Here is a 22,155-nt window from a genome sequence, read left to right on the forward strand (position 1 = left end):
GCTCCTCCTGCATGGCTCATTCACACACCGGTTTGTAATTATGTTTTCTGTATTTAAGCCCCTCTGCTACCTAGTTCGCTCTCGCCAGTTTGTTTGCACCTGCAACCGTTACGTGAGTGGTCTCTGATTATTTTTCTGCTTGCTAAATGTAGCTTGCCTCCGCGCGCTTGGCTCGCGCTTTATGGACTTCGAACTCTGTCTTCTGTGTATATTAGCATTTAGTTTTCTGTGCTCAGACACGCCTTTGATTTGCTCTTTTGTACCAGTGTTCTTTTGTAACTTCATATTAAAAGGCTGTTCATACCTTCATTCCTGCCTGCTGTGATCCTGCGCATCGAGAGGCGACACTCCCCGCGCATCCACGATGCCGCGCAAACGTAACAAAGATGAGAGTTAAATCAAGCGGTAATGAAGATTATTATATACATAATTACACTCAGTAGTAACAATTAAAGACACTTTCATCCTGTTCATTTGAGCAAAGAAAAAGAGTAGAGTGTAATATTCTAAACAATAGAAGAATATTATTATCAGCAGTCAATAGTCCAACATTGTGAAGCTGAGCTATGGTATATATATATATATATATATATATATATATATATATATATATATACACATACAGGTGCTGTTCATATTATTAGAATATCATGAAAAAGTTGATTCATTTCAGTAATTGTATTCAGAACGTGAAACTTACATATGATATCAATTCATTACACACATAGTGATATATTTGAAATGTTAATTCCTTTAAATTTTGATGATTAGTACTTACAATTACTGAAAATCCCAAATTCAGTATCTCAGAAATTTAGAATATTAGTTACGACTAGTACCAAAAAATATATTTTAGAAATGTGGGCCAACTGAAAAGTATGAACATGGAAAGTTTCAGCATGTACGGCAATCAATTCTTAGTTGCAGCTCCTTTTGCCTGAATTACTGCAGCAATACGGCGTGGCATGGACTCCACCAGTCTGTTGCACTCCTCAGGTGTTATGAGAGCCCAGGTTGCTTTAATAGTGGCCTTCAGATCTTCAGCATTGTTGGGTCTGGCATCTCGCATCTTCCGCTTCACAATACCCCATAGGTTTTCTGTGGGGTTAAGGTCAGGTGAGTTTGCAGGCCAATCAAGAACAGGGATACCATGGTCCTTAAACCAGGTACTGGTAGATTTGGCACTATGTGCAGGTGCCAAGTCATGTTGGAAAATGAAATCTTCACCTCCATAAAATTGGTCCGCGGCAGGCAGCATAAAGTGTTCTAAAACTTCCTGGTAGACTGCTGCATTGACCCTAGACCTCAGGAAACACAGTGGACCAACACCAGCAGATGACATGGCACCCCAGACAATAACCGATTGTGGAAATTTGACACTGGACTTCAGGCAACGTGGATTCTGTGCCTCCCCTGTCTTCTTCCAGACTCTGGGACCTTGATCTCCAAAGGAGATACAAAATTTACTTTCATCTGAAAACATAACTTTGGACCACTCAGCAGCAGTCCAGTCCTTTTTGTCTTGAGCCCAGGCGAGACGCTTTTGACGTTGTCTCTTATTCAAGAGTGGCTTTACACAAGGAATGAGACAGCTGAAGCTCATATTTTGCATACGTCGGTGCTTGGTGGTTCTTGAAGCACTGACTCCAGCTGCAGTCCACTCTTTGTGGATCTCTCCCACATTTTAGAATCGGTTTTGTTTGACAATCCTCTCCTGGGCGCGGTTATCCCTCTTGCTTGTACACTTTTCTACCACATCTTTGTCTTCCCTTTGCCTCTCTATTAATATGCTTGGACACAGAGCTCTGGGAACATCCAACCTCTTTGGCAATGACCTCTTGTGTCTTGCCCTCCTTCTTTAAAGTATCAATGTTCATCTTTTGGACAGTTGTCAAGTCAGCAGTCTTCCCCATGATTGTGTGTCATACAGAATCAAAACGAGAGACCATTTAGAGGCTTTTCCAGGTGTTTTGAGTTAGTTAGCTAATTAGAGTGTGGCACCAGGTGTCTTCAATATCTGACCTTTTCACCATACTCTAATTTTCTGAGATGTTGAATTTAGGGTTTTCATTGGTTGTCAGCTATAATCATCTCCTTTTTGGCAAAAAACACTTGAAATGTATCAGTCTGTTTGGAATGAATGTATACATTCTACAAGTTTGACTATCCAAATGGAATTAATGAAATAAATCAACTTTTTCATGATATTCTAATAATATGACCAGCACCTGTAAAATTCATGATTTTTTAATATTTGCCAAACAATCAAAAAAATGTTTTAAAGGCCTACTGAAATGAGATTTTCTTATTCAAACAGGGGTAGCACATCCATTCTAAGAGTCATACTTGATAATGTTGCGATATTGCCATATTTTTGCTGAAAGGATTTAGTAGAGAGGGCTTCATGGTCGCAGAGGGGTTAGTGTGTCTGCCTCACAATACGAAGGTCATGCAGTCCTGGGTTCAATCTCAGGCTCGGGATCTTTCTGTGTGGAGTTTGCATGTTCTCCCCGTGAATGCGTGGGTTCCCTCCGGGTACTCCGGCTTCCTCCCACTTCCAAAGACATGCACCTGGGGATAGGTTGATTGGCAACACTAAATTGGCCTTAGTGTGTGAATGTGAGTGTGAATGTTGTCTGTCTATCTGTGTTGGCCCTGCGATGAGGTGGCGACTTGTCCAGGGTGTACCCTGCCTTCCGCCCGATTGTAGCTGAGATAGGCGCCAGCGTCCCCCGCGACCCCGAAAGGGAATAAGCGGTAGAAAATGGATGGATGGATGAAATGAGATTTTTTTATTCAAACAGGGGTAGCACATCCATTCTAAGAGTCATACTTGATAATGTTGCGATATTGCCATATTTTTGCTGAAAGGATTTAGTAGAGAGGGCTTCATGGTCGCAGAGGGGTTAGTGTGTCTGCCTCACAATACGAAGGTCATGCAGTCCTGGGTTCAATCTCAGGCTCGGGATCTTTCTGTGTGGAGTTTGCATGTTCTCCCCGTGAATGCATGGATTCCCTTCGGGTACTCCGGCTTCCTCCCACCTCCAAAAAACATGCACCTGGGGATAGGTTGATTGGCAGCACTAAATTGGCCCTAGTGTTTGAATGTGAGTGTGAATGTTGCCTGTCTATCTGTGTTGGCCCTGCGATGAGGTGGCGACTTGTCCAGGGTGTACCCAGCCTTCCACCTGATTGTAGCTGAGATAGGCGCCAGCGCCCCCTGCAACCCGAAAAGGGAATAAGCGGTAGAAAATGGATGTATGGATTTAGTAGAGAACATCTACGATAAAGTTTGCAACTTTTGGTCGCAAATAAAAAAGCCTTGCCTGTACAGGAAGTAGCAGACGATGTGCGCGTGAACTTCACGGGTTGTCGGGCTCCTCACATCCTAACATTGTTTATAATCATAGCCACCAGCAGCAAGAGTGATTCGGAACGAGAATGCGACGATTTCCCCATTAATTTGAGCGAGGATGAAAGATTCATGGATGAGGAAAGTTAGAGTGAAGCACTACAAAAAAACAAACCTGTTCTGTGTAACACAACTTGATGATGTTTCTTATAATAAACATCAGTAGTTGATGTTGTCGCTCGTCCTCCTCTTTTCTTGGAGAAAACTCCTCCTGGTACTTTGCCATCGTTCTTTCGCACATTTTCCCACAATCACAACACTTTACACTCACATAAGATCCCTACTTAGCGATGTTTAAATAACTTCCGCGTCTCTTTGTTAGCAGCTAACAAGCTAAGCTAACTAGCCAGCTAAACTAGCTGCAAGCTACCTTAAGTGAAGCTAGCAAACAGGAGAAGTGTCAAAGTTCGCTCAGACTAATGTATCCGGCTACAAACAATTATTAACCGTGTGTACTCTATTAAACAACATATATGTAAGAATACAGAAATATAATGACCGCGTTTAGGACTTCTCCGTCAGACGCCATCTTGCTTTATTACCCGATCGGTCCACGCTTGCGCGTTAACGACGTCACTTCCGTCAACTTGTTTTGCCACACTTACTTACCATGGTTCTTTTGTGTCATCTGTATTTCAATAACAATGTCATAATAAACGATAACATACAAAACAAACGTTATTAAAAATACGGTGTTCATTATGAAACCGCACAGATCTGTACACAAACCCGAAAGATGTGTTCAGCAGACTTAAATGGAAAATAAATTATTATTTTATAATAAGTTATTTATTTCAGAATTCTTAAAATGTAAGTGCTTCGTTTAAAAATTTCAACATTTAAAAAATAAATTATGCTATGGGAGTTAGTGGCGCCCCGGTGCATCATTCATTTTAATGACAGAATTGATTGATTGATTGAAACTTTTATTAGCAGATTGCACAGTTCAGTACATATTCCGTACAATTGACCACTAAATGGTAACACCCGTATAGGTTTTTCAACTTGCTTAAGTCGGGGCCCACGTAAATCAATTCATGGTACAAATATATACTATCAACATAATACAGCCATCACATAGGTTAATCATCAAAGTATATACATTGAATTATTTACATTATTTAAAATTTGGGGGGTGGGATGAGGAGGGTTTGGTTGATATCAGCACTTCAGTCATCAACAATTGCATCATCAGAGAAAAGGACATTGAAACAGTGTAGGTCTGACTTGGCAGGTAGGATATGTACAGCCAGCAGAGGACATAGTGAGTTCAGATAGCATAAGAACAAGTATATACATTGGAAATACATTCGATTATTTACATTTGGTTATTTACAATGAGGGGAGATGGGATGTGAAGGGGGGAGGGTGTTAGTAAAGGGTTGAAGTTGCCTGGAAGTGTTGTTTTACAGCGGTTTTGAAGGAGGATAGAGATGCACTTACTTTTACACCTGTTGGGAGGGCATTCCACGTTGATGTGGCATATAAAGAGAATGAGTTAAGACCTTTGTTAGATCGGAATCTGAGTTTAATGTGGTTTGTGGAGCTCCCACTGGTGTTGTGGTTATGGCGGTCATTTACAGTACGTCAAGGAAGTAGTTTGACATGTACTTTGGTACCAGGGAGGTGTAGCGGATTTTATAGACTAGGCTCAGTGCAAGTTGTTTTACTCTGTCCTCCACCCTGAGCCAGCCCACTTTGGAGAAGTGGGTAGGAGTGAGGTGTGATCTGGGGTGGAGGTCTAAAAGTAACCGGACTAGCTTGTTCTGGGATGTTTGGAGTCTAGATTTGAGGGTTTTTGGAGGTGCTGGGGTACCAGGAGATGCAAGCGTAATCAAAAAAGGGTTGAATGAGAGTTCCCACTAGAATCTTCAAGTTGCTTTTGTTGACCAGAGGGGAGATTCCGTAGAGAAATCTTGTAGACCTTTTTGATTACCTTGGTTGCCATTTTATTACAGGAAAGATCAGCCTGTAGAATGGAAACCAGCTTGGTGATCTCATCTTTCCTGGTGATAACCATGTCACCCACTTTTATAGTGAAGTCACTAGGATGGATTCCGTTTGACCTAAGTGTATGGATAGCTTGTTGTCAGCGAGCCAGGTGCAAATACTAAGGAGTTCAGCACTGAGGATTTGTTCCACCTGTGACTTGTCCTTGCCGGATACCAGCAGGGCCGAGTCATCCGCAAAGAGGAACAATTCACAGTCGCATGCTGATGGCATGTCATTTAAGCTGGAATTTGTGCATACTCACATTTCTCCAGTATTTTACATAAATCAGGTAAGATGCTTATTGGTGTAGAATTGCCCTCATTGAAAGCCAATTTGGTATCCTTATGTAGAGGAGTAACTTTTGCCACCTTCCATATCTCTGGACGCAGGCTCACTTGTAAACATCTATTAAAAATATGACAAACAGGCACTGATGTGATACCAGCAGTCATTCTCAGGAACTGACTATCCAGGTTGTCTATACCAGCTACTTTGTTGTACAGAAGAGAGTGTAGTAACCTCTCAACCTCACTGACTTTAACCTGATGAAAATTGAATTCACACCCCTTATTATCCATTATAATATTCCTAATAAGGTCAGCTGATTTGTTGTTACTGGATATATGCATACAATGCCTTAATTGAGATACCTTGTCATCATAATAGTTATTAAAATGATTTGCAATGTCACATGGCTTAGTGAGTACCAACCCATTTGATTCCACAAAAGGTGTAGACATTGTTCTTTCTACCCTTGAATTCATTCAAAACATTTCATAGGTTTTTGCTATCATATTTCACATCATATAATCTCTGTTTGTAATATTCCCTTTTTTTTCAGTTTAACTCTGTGAGCTGGTTTCTTAAGGAACAGTACTCATGCCTGTCATCAATTAAACCTGAGTTGACTGAGGCTTTCTTAGCCATGTCTCTTTCTGTCATTAAACTCCTAAGTCCATTATCAATCCATGGGGCAGACTTAGTTTTGACTGAAAACTTTTTCAAATGGGCATGCTTGTCCACAACACTCATGTACATTAACATAAATAAATCCAGTGCAGCCTCAGGGTCTTCCTCACTGCACACCTTGGTCCAATTTAAACAGGATATTTTATCAAAAAAACACTCATCATCAAATCTATTATAAGACCTTGTAAAAATAATGTTTGCTTTAGGTTTAGGAACCTTTGTCTTTCTAGTGACTGCTATTGTATTGTGGTCAGTAAAACCAACAGAAACCGAGACTGCTTTGGAGCATTGGTCACGAACATTTGTATAAATATGATCAATGCATGTAGCTAAAATAATACCATCACTACTTACACCTATTCTCGTGGGAGGGGCAACAATTTGGGATAGATTGCTGTCACGGCGTGGTCGCATCTTTATGCGAGGATTGTTCTCCAAGGAATGCAAGACTGACAACTCCGGACGAAGGCTTGAAAGCAGGATTAGATTTATTTAATATGAATCACCCAACTACCAAAATACAGGCAGTCCACAGCATACAGCAAACAACAAAAAGGCAAGCGTGCCTAACAAACGTACATCTTAGACTTAGCATAGGCTATGGCATGGAACAAAAACTTACTTGGAAAAGGTGTGACGCAAACAATGAAACCATGCCGACTAACTGGCAAAGACAAGCTTAAATAAAAGTCTCTTGATCAGAGCAGGTGCGTACCTAACCCACGAGACAGGTGAAACTAATTGGTGGCCATGGTAAGTAAAACAAACAACAAACAAAGGTGCACAAAAACAGGAACTAATGGAGTCCAAAACTAACAGAACATAACTAAACAAAACATGATCTACACCACAGATCATGACAATTGCAAGCATTTAAAATGGATAGTAAATTATTTTTGTTTGTACACCCCTGTCCCAGCCAGTCAACAGTCATATCACCCAGTAAATTGATTTCTCTATTCTCATCTGATATCCTGTCAAACATCTCACGTAACTCTTTCAGATACAGAGCATCAGCACTAGGAGGCCTATAGAAACAGCCTTTCAAACGTGCGATTATTAAAATACCAAGCTCTGACAAAACAACAGTTGTTAAGGGGGAGCATTATCACCAGACCTATGTAAGCGTCAATATATACCTTGATGGTGCAGAAAAAAGACCATCTATTTTTTTAACCGATATCCGAACTCTAAATAGGTGAATTTTGGCGAATTAAACACCTTTCTGTTTATCGCTCATGTGGTGATGACGTCAGAACGTGACGTCTCCGAAGTAATACAGCCGCCATTTTCATTTTCAACACATTACAAACACCGGGTCTCAGCTCTGTTATTTTCAGTTTTTTCGACTATTTTTTGGAACCTTGGAGACATCATGCCTCCTTAGTGTGTTGTCGGAGGGTGTAACAACACTAACAGGGAGGGATTCAAGTTGCACCACTGGCCCGAAGATGCGAAAGTGTCTGCCGCCAGACCCCCATTGAATGTGCCAAAGTGTCTGCACATTTGACCGGCGATGACAGACATGGCACAGAGATGTATGGATAACCTGCAGATGCATTTGCAACGATAAAGTTAACAACATCACAAAGGTGAGTTTTGTTGATGCTGACTTATGTGCTAATCAGACATATTTGGTTGCGGCGTGACTGCCAGCTAATCGATGCTAACATGCTATGCTAATCGATGCTAACAATTCAGCCATTTCATCTATTTTTTTTTGTATTGCATAAAAGTCTTGGGTCACACATACAAAACAATCACAACACAATCATCAAATTACAAAAGAGAGTAATAAAGATAATTAATAAAATGCATTATAGAGACCCAACAAATGATTTATAAAATTTAACATTTTAAAATTGTATAAAAGACAACTGTTCAAATGATATATAATGTAAATAATAATGTGCTTCCTAAAGTGGTCCAGAAGATGTTTCAGATGTGAACAAGTATATATTTATATCATAAATAGGGGCTAATCTATGAGATTATTACAATTAGAAATACGAATATGTAATATTTCCATATTCCAAACTATTTCATCTATAAATGCATAAGCAAATTAAAAAGATTGTTACACAATCAACAATGTCACACATGTCATACTGTATTCGCTGATGTTGTGAGAAAGTCAAAATCAAAGTCTTGACAGTTTATTTTAAATCCTGCAGTTTCATTTGCTGCTGCTGTTCTCACCAGCACACTTGTGTTTCTTACACTGGTACTTATAAGAGAATCTTTCACCACACACACTGCAACTCAACACTTTCTCTCCTGTGTGTCTTCTCATGTGTGCTACAAGGTTTGATCGGTCACAAAAGCTTCTGTTGCAGATTGAACAGGAATGTGATTTTTCACCAGTGTGTGTTCTCATGTGTCTTGTCAAACTGTGACTTTCTCCAAAACCTTTACCACAGATTGAACAGGAAAAATGTTTTTCACCAGTGTGTGTTCTTTTGTGTACTTCCAAATGGTTTCTTTGTACAAAACCTTTACTACAGATTGAACAAAAAAACGTTTTTTGACTAGTGTGTCTTCTCATGTGGACTTTCAAATCGTGACTTTGTGTAAAACCTTTACCACAGGTTGAACAGGAAAACGTTTTTTCACCAGTGTGTCTTCTCATGTGCACTTTCAAAGTGTGACTTAGCACAAAACGTTTACCACAGATTGAACAGATAAAAGGTTTTTCACCAGTGTGTATTCTTATGTGTACTTTCAAATTGTGACTTTCTACAAAACCTTTACCACATATTGAACAGATAAAAGGTTTTTCTCCGGTGTGTATTCTCATGTGTCTTTTCAAAAGACTATGGTATTTAAAGGTTTTGTCACAGAGAGAACATGTGAAGTGAGTGTTGTCAGTGTGACATGTCTTATCATCTTTAGAGTCTTCATCATCAGTGTCAGGAGAGTGTGACGTTGTGTCCTCACTATCTGATAGTGGAGCTAAGAGCTTGTCTGCTTGTGATCCTCCACAGTGGTCTCCATCAGCTTCTGTTGTCATGTGTTGTGTTGAGCTGCTGCTTGGAGGCTCCCCCCCTCCCCTCTCCTCACTTTCACCTTTGACCTCATCATCTTCACTCTTCACAGGGACACTAGTCACTGAGAACTCCTCCAACCATTTAGGCTGACTGATGCAGTGTTCCTCCTCTTCCTCTTTAATGTGCGGTGGCTCTTGGTCCTCCTCTTCCTCTTTAAAGTAGAGGGTCAGTGGGTCCACCTCTTCCTTTTTAATGAGAGGGGTCAGCGTGTTCTCTTGCTCCTTAAAGTGATGGGTCAATGGGTCCTCCTCTTCTTTTTGTATGTGTAAGATCAGTGGGTCCTCCACTTGCACTTTCATGTGAAGGGTCAGTTTAACATTATGGGTCTGTGGCATCTCGTCTTCCTCTTTAATGTGGGGGGGCTGTTGCTCCGCTCCTCTCTCTTTGATGTGTTGGAAATGTGGTACCTCTTCTTCCTTGTGTATGTGGGGGGAATATGGTTCCTCCTCCTGCTCATGAGGAAGATGTTCTTCATCGAGGTCTGCGGGACAAGAGAAAACAAACATTCTTTAGAAAAGTCCAGCTTTGCCCAGTCACATGAGACATTGTCCCGCAACAACATATGATCCCACAATCTCATCAGTTTCCCTTCACAGCAGTCAGGGTACTTCCAGATGACACATGAAGAACACTTTCAGGGGAATGCCTTCCCAGGCCAACTTCCAATCCACCTTATTCATATAAAAACATCTTAAAAGTCCTTCCTGCAATTTTTAATGGTAGACGCTATACGTGAAAGTGTGCTGTTCTCCCTCTGAATAAGTCATACACACACAGGAAATAATGTACCACATGCCGGCCTCTACGCAGTAGTACTAGTGATGAGCTCCCCTTGCTGGTGGACAATAATTTGTGATTTTCACATTCATCTTTAGAGACATGTCTGCTCTAAAAGAAGCATGAGCACAGTCAACATGTTGGCCAAAAAAGATGACATCCGTTTTGCTTTCATTTAGATAGTGTCACCACATTTAAACTGGGAAGTAATCAGATTACTGACCACTCCTTCAAAAGAAAAAATGTTTACCTTATTAGTAATAGTAATAATGGATTAGATTTAGTGCATTGCCAAGACACTCAAATTGCGTTAGATTGAGAAGTGAGAAGGCATCATTCATGTAGTCCACACATTCAATCAGAATTAGAATCAGAAATACTTTATTAATCCCCGAGGGGAAATTAAATTTTTCAGCAATATGGCAAGCTACATAAAAATATAGTAATAATAAGTAGATGAGGGAATTATTCAAGGAAATGCATGTGACTGCTCCAATGCTGAAATTGAACTGAAATGCTGACAGAATGTAATATCAATGTAAGAATAGTTTGACTGTTGGAATGGTTTAAATGTTGAAGAGTTTGAATTTCAAGGAAAAACAGAATTTGGTTTGGAATTTGGGAAAGTGTTAGTTTGAATGTCCAGGATGAGTGGAATGTGTTGATGTTGGAATGGTTTGAATAGGTTGGAACATGTGGGGATTGTGCAACTTGGACAAATGTCACTCCGGCGGGTGTACTGATGTGTCGAAGATACGAAGACACAGAAAACTCCCCCACAAGCATGTTTGTGTGATTGACAGATATAGATATATACATATAAATATTTAAAGTAAATGTCCAGATGTATAAAAACATTAGTCAATCAAACAAACAGACGGTCAATGAAAATGAAGGCAATACCTGTGTAGTCATGGATACACTGTCTGTGTGTTTATTTTTTCTGGCTGCGGTTCTCAAACTGTATACAAAAGGTATTCTTAAGTCTGGTCTGAAAGCGTAAAAAAGCGCTGCCGCAATACGGCAAAAAACGGGTCTGGGGGCCCAGACGTTGCCCTTCTTCTGTGAATGTTGGCGTGTAGTCCTTATGTGACATCATCACGTCATGTTCATGGTCTTGCTCCATCCTATCTTGCTGATTGTATTGTACCATATGTCCCGGCAAGAAATCTGTGTTCAAAGAACTACAGCTTACTAGTGATTCCCAGAGCCCAGACAATTCTGCGGGCTATAGAGCGTTTTTATTTGGACTCCAGTACGATGGAATGCCCTCCCGGTAACAGTAAGAGATGCTACCTCAGTAGAAGCATTTAAGTCGCATCTTAAAACTCATTTGCATACACTAGCCTTTAAATAGATCCCCTTTTTAGACCAGTTGATCTGCCGTTTCTTTTCTTTTCTCCTCTGCCCCCCTCTACCTTGTGGAGGGGTGGGGGGCACAGGTCCGGTGGCCATGGATGAAGTGCTGGCTGTCCAGAGTCGGGACCCGGGGGTTGGACCGCTCGGCTATGCATCGGTTGGGTACATCTGTGCGCTGCTGACCCGTCTCCACTCGGGATGGTCTCCTGCTGGCCCCACCATGGACTGGACTCTCACTATTATGTTAGATCTACTATGGACTGGACTTTCACAATATTATGTCAGACCCACTCGACATCCATTGCATCTGGTCTTCCCTAGAAGGGGGGCGGGAGGGTCACTCATATCTGCGGTCCTCTCCAAGGTTTGTCATAGTCACTCACATTGACGTCCCACTGGGTTGTGAGTTTTTCCTTGCCCTTTTGTGGGTTCTGAACCGAGGATGTCGTTGTGGCTTGTGCAACCCCTTGAGACACTTGTGATTCAGGGCTATCTAAAAATACACATTGATTGAATGATTAATTGAAGCTGAGCTTGTTTCATACACGACTCCCCTCAGCCGTCTCCACTCCAACACGCATGAGCAGCTAACTTGGCTAACATTAGCAGGTCTGGTGATGCACCGCACGTGAACTACGGTGGCCTAGGATGGACAAACGAGAAAATTCTCACATGATCACAACTCTTCTTCTCTGACCTTTTCAAAGTAATAATCTAATCAATAATCACTGAACTCAACAACAAAAAAAGGCATATTATTTCAAAATGACTTACGGAGTCACATAATTGGCTAATTTAAGAAAATCTGCTTCTCACTGCAAAATATTAGGGAAATTGACATAAATGCAAGAGAAATGTTGTCATTGAAAGGAGAAACAACATTTGTTAGGGAAAATAATGCCTTGCCGGTAAGGTCTATTCAGGTGTACTGGAGAGGAGGCTACTCCAGATAGTTGAACCTAGGATTCAGGAGGAAGAGTGTGGTTTTCGTCCTGGTCGTGGAACTGTGGGCCAGCTTTATACTCCCTGCAGGGTCCTTGTGGGTGCATGGGAGTTTGCCCAACCAATATAAATGTGCTTTGTGGACTTGGAGAAGGCATTTGACTGCGTTCCCTGGGAAGTCCTGTGGGGAGTGCTCAAAGAGTATGGGGTAACAGACTGTCTGATTGTGGCGGTCCGCTCCCTCTATGATCAGGGTCAGAACTTGGTCCGCATTGCCGGCAGTAAGTCGGACACCTTTCCAGCGAGTGTTGGACTTTGCCACGGATGCCCTTTGTAACCGATTCTGTTCATAACTTTTATGGACAGAATTTCTAGGTGCAGTCAGAGCGTTGAGGGTATCTGGTTTGGTGGCTGCAGGATTAGGTCTCTGCTTTTTGCAGATGATGTGGTCCTGATGGCTTCATCTGGACAATATCGCCAGTTCTGACTGGATCGGTTCACAGCAGCGTGTGAAGCGACTGGGATGGGAATCAGCACCTCTAAATCCAAGTCCATGGTTCTTGCCCGGAAAAGGGTGGAGTGCCATCTCCGGGTTGGGGAGGAGACCCTGCCCCATGTGGAGGAGTTCAAGTACCTAGCAGTCTTGTTCACGAGTGAGGGAAGAGTGGATCGTGAGATAGACAGGTGCGGAGTCTTCAGTAATGCGGACGCTGTATCGATCCGTTGTGATGAAGAAAGAGCTGAGCCGGAAGGCAAAGCTCTCAATTAACCATTCCATCTAAGTTCCCATTCTCACCTGTGGTCATGAGCTTTGGGTTATGACCGAAACACAAGATCACAGGTACAAGTAGCCGAAATGAGCTTCTTCCCCCGGGTGGCGGGGCTCTCACTTAGAGATAGGGTGAGAAGCTCTGTCATCCGAGAGGAGCTCAAAGTACAGTTGCTGCTCCCCCACGTGAAAAGAGGAGCCATATGAGGTGGTTCAGGCATCTGGTCAGGATGCCACCCGAACACCCGTCCGACCGGCAGGAAGCCACGGGGAAGATCCAGGTCACGTTGGGAAGACTATATCTCCCGGCTGGCCTGGGAACGCCTCGGGATCCCGAGGGAAGAGCTGGACGAAATGGCTGGCGAGAGGGAAGTCTGAGCTTCCCTGCTTAGGCTGCTGTTCCAACGACCCGACCTCGGATAAGCGGAAGAAGATGGATGGATGGAAAATGTGTTTTGACCACTCATTCATCATTTAAACACGCAATTGTCCCGTCCGAAGCTAAAGCTGGCAAGGAAAATCCATACACCCACAACACATCTCATCTGCTTGTGTTGTTGTGAACAACATCATCCATGTAGGATTAATGTACAAACCGGACAGCAGTCACAACTATCACCTCTACACATCAATCTGAGAACAGCAACACAATTCCCCCTTCACAATAATAAGTCTGACTGTGCTAACAAAACAAAAGTTTTAAAAAAAAAGCACCTTACACAAGCATAATGAACTTATTGATGCATTTACACAATTATTATCCTTTGACCCAAAGTACGGGTCAAAATTGTCCACATATTTACTGCACAAATCAATGTGAGCGAGTCTGCATTTAATCAACAAACTCGAAAGAAAATGACATTTGCCTTGGTGCCCTTCTAACTCGCCTTGGTGCCCTAAAATATGAGCCCTCTTTTAAGGAAACACTTGTCTTGACCTTAAAAAGTTAAAATTTGAGCCCTGTCGATGATGTGCCTTTTTCCCACCCATCCATCCATGTCCTACCGCTTGTCCCTTTTGGACTCACAGGGGTGGGGAAGGTGGGGTACACCCTGGAAAATTCCATAAAACCTTTACACTATTTATTTAAATTGTATCCAAATTAAAAATGTATCCACCAGTTTGTGGCTATTATGAGGCATATTTCCAGAGAATATGCATTTTTACAGGATTTTTTAAAGAGATAACAATTATAAAAATTACTTCTGGGTATATTATGTTGATCATCTAATTCTTATTGGTGAGCGGAAAGGAGGCGCTCCCATTGACTCTATTGTTAGTATTAGGATAGTCAAGATTTTGCTAACGTTTGTTTAGGACTTAGAATGCATAAAAAATAAAAACATGGTATTGTCTTACATATGGATTGTGAATGATAGGCAAAGTTTAAAAAAATAAGATCCCCTTTGACATTTTTTCTACATCATGTGAACGGGCTGATGCTGTGGTGAAAGTGAGAAAAATAAATACATGTTGGGAAAATGCAAATTTAAGCAAAAATGGCTGACAAACATTTTAAAACCTGGTTAGAGATTGTTGGCGGTAAACCCAGAGAGGCATGTGTATGTTGTAAAATGATGTTAGAATTAGCTTTATTATTTGGGTTTAGGGGGCCCGTCATGGGGCCCGTCATGGCCAAACTCACGCTTGTTCCACTACTGACAGTTTATTGTACAAATGGACTGGGATATGTAACTCATCTTTAGTAGTTACATTTGAAAGAACACCAACAACCACGTGTTTGCAAGACCACGTTGCAAGTAGCAGACAGAATGCATCATCCTCACAAGACAACACAACTTCTTATACACAATATATTAAGGATAGTGTTGATAATCAAATATAAAGTTAGTAAAGATGTGAGAGTAAGAAGTAAACTAACCTGTTCTGTGTAACACAACTTGATGATGTTTCTTAAAATAAACATCCGGTAGTTGATGTTGTCGCTCCTTCTCCTCTTTTGTTGGACAAAGTTCCTCCTCATACTTTGCTATCGTTCTTTCGCACATTTTCACACAATCACAACACTTTACTCTCACACTTGATCTCTACTTAGCGATGTGTTGATAACTTCTGTGTCTTCTGTTAGCAGCTAACAAGCTAAGCTAACTAGCGATCTAAGGTCATTAACAAGCAAAGATAGCACGAGAAGCGGCACAGTGCTTCTAGCGCATCGAGACGACTTTATCCTTAAATAAAGAATCAAATATGTATTCTATACGCCGTAAATATTTCAAACTGAAGAACAAATAATAAGACTGACTTATTAGCGTCTTGCCCGCGTCTTTCTCCGCCGATGTGCTTTCACGACCTTACAAGGCAGTACTGATCTGTTCTGCTGCCTTCTGTTCACCCCGGAAGCTTGGAATGACGTCAGAGCCGAGCGTACGAAGAGAAAACACAGACGCTATTGCTAGCGATTTCCAGAGCATAGATATAATAAGGTTTCTAGATAGGCACCGTCAGTATACGACAATTCATTTGCATTAGAAAAACGCGTGAAAATCAGTCAAATATTGAGAACGTTATAAAATAGTAAAACATGGATGTATTTTCCATTTAAGGCTGCTGGACACATCTTGCAGGTTTTTGTACGGATCTGTGCGGTTTCATAAAGAATACCGTTTTTAAAAAAAACAACGTTTGTTTTGTATGTTGTCGTTTATGATGACATTGTTATTGAAATACAGATGACACAAAAGAACCATGGTAAGTAAGTGTGGCAAAACAAGTTGGCAGAAATGACGTCAGGTGCGCGCATGCGTGGTAAAGTGGTAAAGCAAGATGGCGTCTGACCGAGAAGTCCTAAACGCGGGCATTATATTTCTGTATTCTTACATATATGTTGTTTAATAGAGTACACACGGTTAATAATTGTTTGTAGCCGGATACATTAGTCTGAGCGCACTTTGACACTTCTCCTGTTTGCTAGCTTCACTTAAGGTAGCTTGCAGCTAGTTTAGCTGGCTAGTTAGCTTAGCTTGTTAGCTGCTAACAAAGAGACGCGGAAGTTATTTAAACATCGCTAAGTAGGGAACTAATGTGAGTGTAAAGTGTTGTGATTGTGTGAAAATGTGCGAAAGAACGATGGCAAAGTATGAGGAGGAACTTTGTCCAACAAAAGAGGAGAAGGAGCGACAACATCAACTACTGGATGTTTATTATAAGAAACATCATCAAGTTGTGTTACACAGAACAGGTTTGTTTACTTCTTACTTTCACGTCTTTACTAATTTCATGTGTGTTTATTAACACTATTCTTAAATGTATTGTGTATAAGAAGTTTGGTTGTCTTGTGAGGATGATGTACATACAGTTGTGGTCAAGAGTTTACATACACTTGTAAAGAACATAATGTCATGGCTGGCTTGATTTTCCAATATTTTCTACAACTATTGTTTTTTTCTGTGATAGAGTGATTGGAGCACATACTTGTTGGTCACAAAAACATTCATGAAGTTTGGTTCTTTTATGAATTGATTATGGGTCTAGTGAAAATGTGACCAAATCTACTCGGTCAAAAGTATACATACATCAACGTTATATGCAGTATATATACATCAATGTTAGTATATAAACAGCAATGACGGTGGGAATGGTGGAATTAAAGGCCTCACCTTTTTTTCCCCTCCAAACATATTGCTGGGTATTGTGGCCAAACAGCTCAATTTTTGTTACATCTGACATCACATTGACAAAGATAAGACCTTCTGGAGTAAAGTTCTGTGGTCAGATGAAAAAAAAAAAAGAGCTGTTTGGCCACAATACCCAGCAATGTGTTTGGAGGAGAAAAGGTGAGGTCTTTAATCCCAGCAACACCATTCCCACCATCAAGCATGGTGGTGATATTATTATGCTCTGGGTCTGTTTTGCTACTAGTGGAACTGGTGCTTTAAATGGGACAATGGAAAAGGAAGATCGCCTCCAAATTCTTCAGGACAACATAAAATCATCAGCCCGAAGGTTGGGTCTTGGGCGCAGTTGGGTGTTCCAACAGGACAATGACCCTAAACACATGTCAAAAGTGGTACAGGAATGGCTAAATCTGGCGACAATGAAGGTTTTAGAATGGCATTCCCGAAGTCCTGACTTAAACATGTGGACAATGCTGAAGAAACGAGTCCATGTCAGAAAACCAACAAATTTAGCTGAACTGCACCAATTTTGTCAAGAAGAGTGGTCGAAAATTCAACCAGAAACTTGTGGATGGCTACCAAAAGTGCCTTATTGCAGTGAAACTTGCCAAGGGACATGTAAGCAAATATTAACATTGCACCTTTCGCTTTATCCAAGCAGTCATGACATTTTCTCACCAGTATTTTGTCTTTCTTCTCTGTCTAAGCATGTCAGCATCATCCTCCATCTTGTCATTGTTGATACGGCATAAGTATTTGACATTGTTGCACACAGACAGGGTTTGACCAGACAAATAGAAACCTGGGAAATTAAGATGTTGATCCTCCTTGGTCCTACATATCATTACCATATTCTTTGTGGCATTATACTTGATGTCAAACTTGACTCCATAGTCTGAGCATATGTTAAGAAGCTGGTGGAACCCTGCACTACTGGGAGATATAATGGCCAAATCATCAGCGTACATAAAGTGGTTGATTAAGGTGTTCCCCATGATGCATCCTGTTCTGCATTCTCCCACTGCCTTGACAGGTCATCCATAGACAGGCTAAATAGGCCTGGTGATAGAAGCCCTCCCTGCCGTACCCCATTGCCAACTCGAAAGGGAGAGAATAAACTACTCCCCCATTTTACCTGCATCGAATGCCTGTCGTACCAATATGCCAGAATATACCCAGAACACCTCTATGCTTCAGATTGGTGAAGAGTTTGAGATGGTTGATTGTCAAATGCCTTAGATGCATCAATAAACCCTACCAACATTGTAGGGCCCTGCACTCAGTATTTTTCTACTGCTTCTTTTAAAGCATAAATACACAAGTCAGTGCTGTACTTGCTCTTAAAGCCAAATTGGTTGTCTGCGGTGCAAATAAGATCCCCAACTCTGTATATTAGCACACTTTCCACTACTTCAGATAGCATTCTTGCTCGGGCGATAGGTTGATAATTGTCCATAGTCCCTACCTTACCAGCCTTGTCTTTAATGACAGGTACTAAAATAACTGTCAGCATAGCAGCTGGCAGGATGCCATGCATTACCAACACAATATACCTACTTTATGTACATAAAACCTTAATGGAGGTGTTTAGATGTTTTTTTAAGTTTTTGGTCAGCAGAGTATATCGACTCTAATAGCCTCTATTGTAAGCAGACTTTTGATCGCATCTATTTACTATTTAGATTGCATAAGTAAGAAAAATGTGTGTTCTTGATAGGCAAAAAAAAAAAAAAAGTGTGGTTTCCTTTTAAGTGAAGTGAAGTATATTTATTTAGCGCTTTTCTCTAGTGACTCAGAGCGCTTTACATAGTGAAACCCATGATCTAAGTTACATTTAAACCAGTGTAGGTGGCACTGGGAGAAGGTGGGTAAAGTACCTTGCTCAAGAACACAACGGCAGTAACTAGGCTCAAACATGGAACCGTCGAGTTGCTGGCACGACCGCTCTACCAACCGAGCCACACTGGCTATAGAAAGTATTAAATTATATCAAAATCTCATAAAGATCGTAAATACATTCTAGAAATGTCTCAATAAATCAATTAACAATATTTGTATTTAAGAACTTTCTAATGTAACGTGTTTCTATCTACACTTCTAATAAAATGTAATCATCACTTATACTTCTGTTTTGTTAAAATGTAATAAGCACTTGTTTTGTTGTTTGATACTTTAAATGTAAGAGCTTTAGCAGAGTTTCTGTGGATCATTAAAAAGCATTAAAAGTAATTCAATGGATTTTGCCTAAATTTAGACCTTAAATGGTATTAAAAAGCATTAAATACGATGTCCACAGGCATTAAAATATTCATGCAATCGTAGGCCGGGACCGATATAAATGAAAATAAAACTAATAACTTAATGCTTGCCGTCATAAATAAATTGCCATGTCCGCCTGTTTCCTTTTTGGTTTCGGGATTTTAAACTGGACTAAGAGGTCTCACTCTGTGCATCGCTCTCAGCACCTGAGCATGTAGAATTACATGAACAAAGTGAGCCTCTTGTCACTCATTCACAATCTTTGTTTTGGCTACTTGCAATTCTCCTCCACACGTTTTCCTGTGTGCAGTAGTGTTAGTGACACTCACTTTAATGTTGGAGATGGAAATAGTCATGTTAATACAACGCCGTAATACAGGCCCCCATATAGCTGCCCAGGCTATGCCTGTTTTATGATTCTTAAATTTTAAACCTTTTAAAATTAGCATATTTTCGTCCATTTGTGTGAAGAGGGTGAAATTAGGTCTGTAAACCTTTTGACAAATTGACTTCATGTCTATTAGGACTTTTCAAAGTGTAAAATACCATTCGCCTGAAACATATTTTTTAACTTTGGAAGTAAACTACATAATTTATTTAGTGTTTATGCATGACTTCCTGTCCCACACGAGCAGATTTTAACTCAATTGAACCGCTTTGTTGTGGCGACCGCTAAATATAGAAGCCAGGCGGTGGAAACTGACACATTGACTTGAAAACAAAAACGGAACGAGTCTGTCACCGTAGCGCCGCCATTCCACATCCAGTGGAAATCCCCGGTTTCACTTACAAACGTTGCCCGGCGAGATAAATGAAACCACGAAGCAACAGGAAAAACACTTTCAACCCACAGCACTCGCAGTGAGCAAACTCGACCACAAGATGGCATCATAGCAGAGACAACAATACAGAGTACAGATTTACACTGTAAACAACCTAATCTTTTCTCCAAGTTTATACATCAGTAACTGACGTTAAAGTCACAGGGGGCACTTGAGCCTATCCCAGCTGCACTTAAGTGGAAGGGAATTTATCGCAATATAGATTTTAGGCCATATTGCCCATCCCTCGTAAAAAGTGGTCTTCTTTTCCTGTGAATAATGTTGTAAAGAGCAGTGTGTTTGTTTTCAGACCAATTCATATAATATTTTGTTATTTTAAGTACATGTAAACGTACTGAATGTCTCACGTGATTAAGCAAATCTGGACATTTCTCAAGCATGTTTGTCATTTTGTGTCCTGCAGATGTCTGTGAAGAACAACTTCCGCATGAAAAACAGGAGTGTAGCTTCACGATGGTGAAGGAGGATCCATCAAAGAGGAAGACCAGGCGCCACGGACCCTCTGGCGTCTCCTTTTCCTCTTTGACACAGACCCTTCCCTGTAAAAAGGAAGAGGAAGACTCACTGACGCCCCACGTTAAAGAGGAAGAGGAGGAACACCGTATCAGTCAGCCTAAAAGGTTGGAGGACCTCTTAGTGACTGGAGTCCCTGTGAAGAGTGAAGATGATGAGCTCAAAAGTGAAAGTGAAGAGAAGAGAGAGGCAGAGCCTCCAAGCAGCAGCTCAACACAACACATGACAACAGAAGCTGATGGAGACCACTGTGGAGGATCACAAGCAGACAAGCTCTTAGCTCCACTATCAGATAGTGAGGACACAACGTCACACTCTCCTGACACTGATGATGAAGACTCTAAAGATGATAAGACATGTCACACTGACAACACTCACTTCACATGTTCTCACTGTGACAAAACCTTTAAATACCATAGTAATCTGAAAAGACACATGAGAATACACACTGGAGAAAAACCTTTTATCTGCTCAGTATGTGACAAAGGTTTTGGACAACGTCAAAATTTGAAGTCACACATGAGAATACACACCGGAGAAAAACCTTTCATCTGTTCAATCTGTGGTAAAAGTTTTGTTCTAAGAAGCAATTTGAAAGAACACATGCGAATACACACCAGAGAAAAACTTTTTATCTGTTCAATCTGTAATAAATGTTTTGTACAAAGTAACAATTTGAAAGTACACATGAGAACACACACTGGTGAAAAACCTTTTTTCTGTTCAACCTGTGGTAAAGGTTTTACAGAAAGTCAGAATTTGGAAAGACACAAGAGAACACACACAGGTGAAAAATCACATTCCTGTTTAATCTGCAACAGAAGCTTTTTTCAACGATCATATCTTGTAGTACACATGAGAAGACACACAGGAGAGAAAGTGTTGAGTTGCAGTGTGTGTGGTGAAAGATTCTCTTATAAGTACCAGTGTAAGAAACACAAGTGTGCTGGTGAGGACAGCAGCAGCAAATGAAACTGCAGGATTTGAAATAAACTGTCAAGACTTTAATTTTGACCTTCTAACAACATCAGCACATATAACATGTGTGACATTGTTGTTTGTGTAACAATCGTTTAATATGTTTCTACATGTATAAAGTTTTTCAGTAAAGCACATCCATTGATATGAAACACTGTGTACTTTTATTTTAACAAACTATTACAATAAGAATAATTTTACTTAAAAGGTTAATAAATCCAAAACAGTACAAAACGTGATACATTCAATTAACATTTAGTGTTTATACATTTTGTACAACATCACTTACTTTTAAAATGTTTCTGTAACACGTCTCGTGCTCCGGGTTCTCAGGGTGCGGGAAGAAACAGCCGTTGCAGCGGATATACACTTTTTAATTATAATTTACAATTATTTTCAGTCACAAGGTTCGTCTTCCTCCGTCTCCCTTGGCTCGACCCCCTCCTTCGGCACCTCCCGCTCCTTTTAACATAAGAGACAGGTGATTAGACAACCTTTTCCAGCTGGGTTGTCCACTCACCTGCAGCTGCTTCGTAGCCGGCTTCTGCACATCCCCTGCCCACAGGGACGCCTGGACCACGCCCCCCATGTGCCTCCGCCGCCAGTCCTAGGCCGGGCTGCCGTCTGGCCGCGCCAACCCCCCCCCCCAAGTGGTACCCCA

At 41.0% G+C, this 22,155-nt stretch overlaps 2 protein-coding genes across 3 annotated transcripts; one reads left to right on the top strand and one right to left on the bottom strand.

The window, feature by feature from the left end:
- Positions 1 to 4,321: 4,321 nt before the first annotated feature.
- On the bottom strand, positions 4,322 to 15,655 carry LOC133545434 (oocyte zinc finger protein XlCOF6.1-like). 2 transcript variants are annotated; one of them, XM_061891032.1, is made up of 2 exons: positions 15,150 to 15,655; positions 4,322 to 9,901 (listed from the first exon to the last, which is right to left on the bottom strand). In XM_061891032.1, the coding sequence occupies exons 1-2, from the start codon at positions 15,274 to 15,276 to the stop codon at positions 8,550 to 8,552; spliced, it is 1,479 nt and encodes a 492-aa protein (XP_061747016.1). In that variant the 5' UTR covers positions 15,277 to 15,655; the 3' UTR covers positions 4,322 to 8,549. The 2 variants fall into 2 exon arrangements, with proteins under 2 accessions (XP_061747016.1, XP_061747017.1); XM_061891033.1 differs by having other exon boundaries at positions 15,531 to 15,649.
- A 17-nt stretch (positions 15,656 to 15,672) lies between these two features.
- LOC133545471 (zinc finger protein 614-like) lies at positions 15,673 to 21,646 on the top strand. The gene is made up of 2 exons (XM_061891100.1): positions 15,673 to 16,466; positions 20,407 to 21,646. Exons 1-2 carry the CDS (start codon positions 16,340 to 16,342, stop codon positions 21,486 to 21,488), a joined length of 1,209 nt encoding a protein of 402 aa, XP_061747084.1. The 5' UTR covers positions 15,673 to 16,339; the 3' UTR covers positions 21,489 to 21,646.
- Positions 21,647 to 22,155: the final 509 nt, after the last annotated feature.

Source organism: Nerophis ophidion, linkage group LG28 (genome assembly GCF_033978795.1).
Source record: "Nerophis ophidion isolate RoL-2023_Sa linkage group LG28, RoL_Noph_v1.0, whole genome shotgun sequence".
In the NCBI taxonomy this organism is placed as follows: Eukaryota; Metazoa; Chordata; class Actinopteri; order Syngnathiformes; family Syngnathidae; genus Nerophis; species Nerophis ophidion.